The sequence below is a fragment of the Diadema setosum genome, chromosome 15 (genome assembly GCF_964275005.1).
Source record: "Diadema setosum chromosome 15, eeDiaSeto1, whole genome shotgun sequence".
Classification (NCBI taxonomy): Eukaryota; Metazoa; Echinodermata; class Echinoidea; order Diadematoida; family Diadematidae; genus Diadema; species Diadema setosum.
Window position 1 is genome coordinate 14,176,250 of NC_092699.1, and position 7,043 is coordinate 14,183,292.

General features: G+C 35.3%; 1 protein-coding gene across 1 annotated transcript; it reads right to left on the reverse strand.

Moving 5' to 3' along the window:
• Window positions 1-205: 205 nt before the first annotated feature.
• On the reverse strand, window positions 206-6,429 carry LOC140239205 (echinoidin-like). The gene is made up of 3 exons (XM_072319086.1): window positions 6,293-6,429; window positions 1,787-1,964; window positions 206-457 (listed from the first exon to the last, which is right to left on the reverse strand). The coding sequence occupies exons 1-3, from the start codon at window positions 6,421-6,423 to the stop codon at window positions 206-208; spliced, it is 561 nt and encodes a 186-aa protein (XP_072175187.1). The 5' UTR covers window positions 6,424-6,429.
• Window positions 6,430-7,043: the final 614 nt, after the last annotated feature.

Below are 7,043 nucleotides of genomic sequence, written 5' to 3' on the forward strand. Positions count from 1 at the left end.
CCCGTTCTTTGAACACTGAAAAAGAAACACACAATTTTCCATGATTAAAAAGATTACGGCGATCTATTTTTCTTTTTATAATGATATCCACACCTGCGATAGAGTGCATAACTTCTTCGCGCCATGTGCAGAGCATGCATGTTCTTGGGAGAGATTGTGATTTCATCTCCTAAAACAGCACCTTCTTCGTTATAAAGCCCAGAAATTAAAGCCAATGCCCTAGCTTGCAGACAAAACCTCTAACAATCCAGTCGTCATGAGAAGGGTTACACTCAAAATCGTTCCACCTGTAGTCCCAAGCCACGTCATATTCCACGCAGTTTTGCTCATCATTAAGGCTGTTTGGTCGGTCCGTGAACCAGAAGGTGTAATTGACATCCGAACCGTCACTCCATTCAAAGGAACCCTCAGACTCCAAATCATTCAGTCCAATCCAGACCTTTTGTCGACCTGAGAACTGTTGCTGTTAGGTTAAAAGAAGAGAAAGGAAATGAATTAAAAGATTAGCTTCATTGCATAATTATTACAAATACATTTTGGGAGATTTGAAAATTCGGTCTTTTTGTGCATGGTACATATTTTGTGTGATCACAATGTAATGCTTCTTTAAAAGGGATAAAGATAAAGTATAAAACTGAAAATGAAAAATGCACCAAACGCACAGGAATGTCACATTTCTTTTAATGCTCCCTGTTGTCATCCTCTTAGATGTAAAAAAAAAGGCGATGCATGTACTTTCGCACACAAACAGAAACACATTCTACACATGCATTCAAGTGTATACATGCGAAGTTGAGAACAAATACTAGTCTAGCGAACCCGTGGAAAGCCAGGACTCATGTCAAATAACACTTTCTGTTATGTTTGAGAATAAATGAATCAAAAGAGTTTTTCACTGAAAGTTACAGAGATTTTTTGTGTGTGCGTATGTGTGTGTGTGTGCATGGGATGTCAAAAGTACGATCATTTGATTTTTAGATGAAGTCAGTCACAAATGATTGTAGAAAAACGTTCCATGATAAATATATGTAATTACTTAGAAATTGCTATAGTTAATTTGGACGGTGTTGGAATTTTAAGTTCTAATTTCTAGTTTCTTCTGATTTTGTATTATTAACAAAATGTCTCATTTCTTTTTTCTCCAATATTCTTTGTTGTAGAAAGCGTTTGGACGTTTTTATTTTCTTTCCTACTTTCAGCGGAAACCTCAATTTGCCATAGGAGTCATTTGAGCCGGCCTTCCTCTTTCTTTTTTTCACAGAATGCATGTGTGTGTGTTATCATTAGTATTATTTTAAGTATATCAAAGATAGGAGATTACTATTATCACTTTCTCCTAGCAGCCTATATATAGTGTCTTTATTCATATTATGCATTTGCAAGTTTACTCACTACGTTGTACACTATTTTCAAATACCAGAGATATGTTTTAATGTCAGCCTGTCATAACATGGACCTAGATATTATATCAACACAAATATCTCCAAAACATATAAATCACAATAAATCTTATAAGGAATCATTCACAACTTGTTCACAAAAGTTCGTTGTGATCTCATTTCTGTATTGAAAGTTTGAAGTCCCTTCTTCTTTGTCTATTTTTGTTAATTTTGTTACTTCTTGATTTATTCAAAATTAATGTCACCAGCATTTCCAGCAAATGTAATTCACCCGCTGAGAACGAGTCCCGACTACATCTATGGGAAATGTTGTACCCAAATCAGTCCGTCCTCCACGGCTTAGAGGCAAAATGAGACGTAAAGTTTCTCGTTGAGGGTATACGTACACGTTTGTCTCGTATGGATTCAAAGAGAGTACTAAGGAAATCCATCTCCTCCTGGGAGTGAATGGACACAAGGTGACCTAGCTGACCGGTGGTGGCGTCCTCGTCCCAGCATGGCTTCGTAAATGACTGGCAATGTCTTTCGGCCTCCTGCCATGTCACACTTTCCGCTGAAAAGTACCTATAACATAAGTCAAGCACGTATTCATATCATCAGGTGTATGGAAAGTGATTAACTTCTTACCAGAATGAATTGTGACCGTGCACATCAAAACGAACATAAAGTCGCACACACTGATTTTGCGTGAGGACTGAAAATAAGTGAAATGGGTCAACCCAGCCGAACTTAACTTTTCCATATTTTCGGTAAGACTGGGTCTTCTTTTATATTATGCTAAACTTTGGTATAATAAAACGGCAGAAAAGTGTGTTTTTTAGCAGTTTATCTCAAACATTTTTGGTAGAATAGTGTGATTAGGAGTGTCTTTAGAATCCCTTTTTCATTTCTGAAAAACCTTGTCCACACAGACTCTTCACTTTCAACTCTAATAACTTTCGAAAGGATAGTGCTACTGCTTTGAAAGTTGGCATTAATTATGGACAGAATGTGTTAATGAGGCACGCACAATTTCAGTTTCATTTGATAATCCCTTCATTGTTGTTACTCTGGTGGTTTACTTCCTGTTTTTTGTCCCATTCATCGCAGAGCCAGCACGGTTTGGTAAAGATTAAGCGCTTGAATAACCACTGTACTTCAGAGCCTCTTTTCTCACTTCACACTTTTCCTGAGTTTGTGCTGTCTTTCCAATATTTAGATAGATTAGGAGAGTCCATTTGATTTGAGTTATACATCATTTTAAAGCTTAAAGTCTGCTCTTTGAGAATATGGTCTTAGCTAAAAATTCATGTTTGGTGACTTTTTGCTTGTTTTGAGGTGCAGGGTCACAATTGATAAATCTTAATTTCTATAAATCCACACTAATTGAACTCTATTAAAATAATGAAATATTCAAATTTCAGTCTGAAAAAAAAAAATCAAACATCAAATTGCAGCATATAAAAGACTTCCAGAAATTCTGCAACCTATGACTGACTGTCAGTTTTTCAACCTCCTGCCACATGACACTTGCTGATAAAAAGTATTTACAATACCGTAAAAGCTCTTCAGCACATTAGCAGGTAGGCATAGAAAGTTTTGTACTCATTTTTCGTGTGCTTTCTATAAGAATTGATATTATAACATGTGCATCGGGTTTGTCGGTATCTGCGTCGGTATCTTCCTGTCTTTTCTGTTTTTCTTTGTCTTTTTTTTTACCCTGATGAGATTATCATCTTGCCCATCCCCCCCCCCCCCCCCAAGAAAATGATACATTCATCTGAATGTACTGCCTTTGCTACAGTTTTTCGGGTAAGTTTCGCCGGATAATTTCAAATAAATATGCATGAACTAAAAAAAAAAAGTAGATAAAATAATACAGATTGTAGCGGGAACATTAATTCAAAGAAATCACTTCTAAATTTCACGAATCACAAACTCTCAATAATTTTGTAACAGAAATAAGCAATTGTATCGATTACCAAGATATGACCTGAATGAACTATAGAATACTTCATTCTACCCTTTGAAATATTGACAATAGATAGATGGTAAAATTAATGCTAATTGTACTCTTTTAGCTCTAAAATGCTTCTCAAAGGTAGAAATTACGCATTAACCAATAACCCAATCCGAGAGAAAAATACATTGATATTCAAATGCTAAATGAACATAATTATGCACATATGTGTGCTAGATGACAAATGTTAACTTTTCGTAATGTACAGGCACTCCTTTTTTTCAATAACAGAAGGATTTAAAGAAGAACATGCATTGAAGTATTCGTTCTGTTTATACAATGTCATAACCAAAATAGGTATACGATTTTAACATTTCCTCCGGAATGCGATTAATTTCATGTTAAAATCAAGAACCATTTCCTTGGTGTCCATATCCACATTCTCTGGAGGAGCAATTTGGAGAATGGAGCATCAAAGCCATTGGACTGTAAAGCATGCACCCAGCTAACAATTAGACGTTTGCTGAATGGTCTTTAAGCATGTCAAGGTTGTTATTTAGACATTTTGGCGATATATTTTCAGAACGTCATTTTGTGGAAGGTTTTTCGACTTATTATAAACGTTTCAAATGGACGTTACATAAATCATAATAAAACGTTTAAAAGCAATTCAAAATTTTCACAATATTTCACTTTCTTCTGAAAACGTTTTTGAAGTTAAAGAAGTTCAAATCCAGGAAACATTTTTAAGATATTCGAAACTTTTTGTGGACGTTTTGTGAAAATCTTGAAAACTTTTTTTTTTGAATAATAAGGAAATATTTTGAATAACTTTTTTACGTACGTGTAAAAAGTCTTATATGTTTACAAAACCTTTCATGTCCCTCTAAAATGTTAATCCCTCTAGAACGTCCGGAAAAAGAATTAAAAGTTTTAAGAATTCTAAGTCTTTGTCTCTGTTTATAATTTCTTATAAACGTTTTAAGAACGTTAAATCAACCTTTAAAATCGTAATTGGCAAAATTAGGCATACTATCTATTCATGAAATTATAGGTAGGATCCTACCTGTTCGTGATGTCCTACCACTTATACCTACTGCATCCTATTTCTAACGCATATATGTGTATAATATTCGGCAAAATAGTTGTAATGTGTGAAGATACGGTTATACTACATTTGTATGATTAAATCACACAACCTTAATTAAGCCTATCAGAATAGGAAAATACCTCTTCAGGAGACCACCAATAACTCTATTTGAAGTACACAAGTACACTTTTATTGCAGTTAAGAGATTTGAACCGAGCATAAATGCTTATGATTTTAGTGTCTTTTATCTACTTCTACCAATTGTCAAAGATATTCTTACTGGAATATTCATGAATATAGGGCCGATATGGAAATATATGATATACGTTAGGAACCGGACGTTCACCTTTGTAACATCCGATAACGTTTACAAACGTTTTATAAAGGACGTTTCATTTTTTAACGTCCCCTGAGTTTTTAAAAACGTTTTCCAAAACTTGTACTTTGTGCAATTACGTGGGCAAAATTTGACGTTAAACGTATACGTTCTAAAACGTGTTACATTAACGTTTAGCACAAATCATGAAAAGATGCCACTCAAATATTCTTATCAGTACCCCTTTGAAGCATTCCATGCTTAGTCTAGAGGAACAGTGTGAATTTGAAAACAATTTTGGAGAAATAATGCCCTATTCTTCTTAACTTTTGGTTCATCACTGTCTTTTCTCCCCTCTTATTTCTCGCCTGCCTAATTTACTGCATTAGTTCGGCTCAGAACTATTTCTTAATCATTTTTGAAAAACACCCCGTCTTAACTCTGTTCTCTGCGCTCACTTGTCCTATTCTGGCACTTACAGTACGTCAAGGCACAGTACCACGTAATAAGACCCTTCATCTATTTTAACACGACTACATGAATATCAAGCTCTAACCGGGGTTTCGCCCTTCTGTTCGTTTGTTGACTTGTTTTAATACTAAGTTGTCAATGAAAGAAAAATCTTTGCAGTCACTATCACGAAACCTTCAGAATGTACCCAGTTTGTATTATTACAAAAAATAGACAATAATTTTCCCTCTTATTAACTAGAAAGTATATTTTGTCACGATAATTTGTGTCGAAAGTTTGGTTAATATCTCGACGATGCAGAATGGAAACTGAAGTGGAGCTACCAAAGTCAGCACAATAATCCGGTCATTATTTAATTCTCCCTCATCTCATCGAACACCCCAACGGTACCCCTGGTAAAATAAGAATCATTGTGCATTTGCTTCGATTTGTTATAGTCTGCGTCTGGTTATTCTCCTCCTCTGCCCCCTCTCCGTCCCCCAAGAACAAGAAAAGACCAAAAACAAGAAGAAAAAAAAAAAAACAGCAATAACAATACAACACACACACACACACACACACACACACACACATATATATATATATATATATATATATATATATATATATGAAGAGTTTGTTTGCAAAAACCGACAAGTCCATTTTTGAAGATTTTGAAGTACGGTCTCTGTCAAAGAGTACAAAATAATACCTTTTTAATGATATAATGGTCGCTACATATAAAGGTACATTTTTGAAGTTATGGTCAAAAGAAGCAACAATTTTCTTTTTATTCTCTTCATTTTTCTTGACCTTTGATAGCAAATATCTCCATTTGGCAAATATGGACTTATCGGTTTTTGCAAACAAACTCTTCATATATATATATATATATATATATATATATATATATACAAACACATAAAATCAAAAAAGCACACCTAGAGACAAAATACTAATGCAGGGTTGCAGAAAATTTTAAAGTAAGGTGTGCTGCTTGACCATTGAATACATACAAGGAATTTGCTACTTTTTAATCTAATGAAAGACAAACAACTATGGCACTAAAAATGGAAATCAAAGAATAAACCTGTTACCTGTAGCACATGCCCTGGAAGCCAGTCCACAGCGGAGGGCAACCGCACGCCCCTGCACTGGAGCCCGGGAGGTTCGGCAAAATCAAACCGACAGTGACGGCAAAGCAAAGCAGGAACAGTTTTCTGGACATGACTGCAGGTATACGAACTTACAAATAAATTGTTGAAGTTCTGAATAATTTGCCTTGTTATCAACAAAGGTATGCTTCTCCTTCCTCTCCTATGCCGCAGTGAGCAAGATTTGTTGTAGTGGATATCTAGAGTCCCGTGTTGGTCGGAACTGGCGCAGGTCCAGACTGAACGCTCCCGTTTCAATCTGTGTCCTAATATTTTTGCTGTAAGAATATGTCGCTTAAACAGAAGCTTAAAAAAGACAGCATCACAGACACGTACTGTAATAAGTAACCGATAAGTCTCTAGTAGAATTGCCTGTTGATCCTCGTGGCCAGAATCACATCATTGGCTAATTTCCTTTCTTGTTACTCGCCATATCAGAAGAGATTGGCCAGCTGCATGTTTGTGTCTTTTCGATATGAATTTTGATTGGCTAACCGCCTGTACTGGTCGGGTTGCTTGCGATAGGAATATTGATAAACGTATATCTTTTGAGTTGTGCATATAGTTTAACAAAAAAGGAAAATTATAAAGAAGAAGAAACACAAGGAAATCAAAGTTAATCGGAATTAGGAGAAAATGAATAGACGAACACATTCAAATATAAGAATAACAAAGTGAACATGTGGAGAACAGT

What these genes read in the sequence shown, in the direction of transcription:
- LOC140239205 (XM_072319086.1), bottom strand. Translation starts at nt 6,423, where the DNA reads ATGTCCAGAAAACTGTTCCTGCTTTGCTTTGCCGTCACTGTCGGTTTG. An exon ending in TTCCAGGGCATGTGCTACAG is followed by an intron (nt 1,965 to 6,292) that starts GTAACAGGTTTA and finishes CTTATGTTATAG; the next exon opens with GTACTTTTCAGCGGAAAGTG. An exon ending in AATCCATACGAGACAAACGT is followed by an intron (nt 458 to 1,786) that starts GTACGTATACCC and finishes TAACAGCAACAG; the next exon opens with TTCTCAGGTCGACAAAAGGT.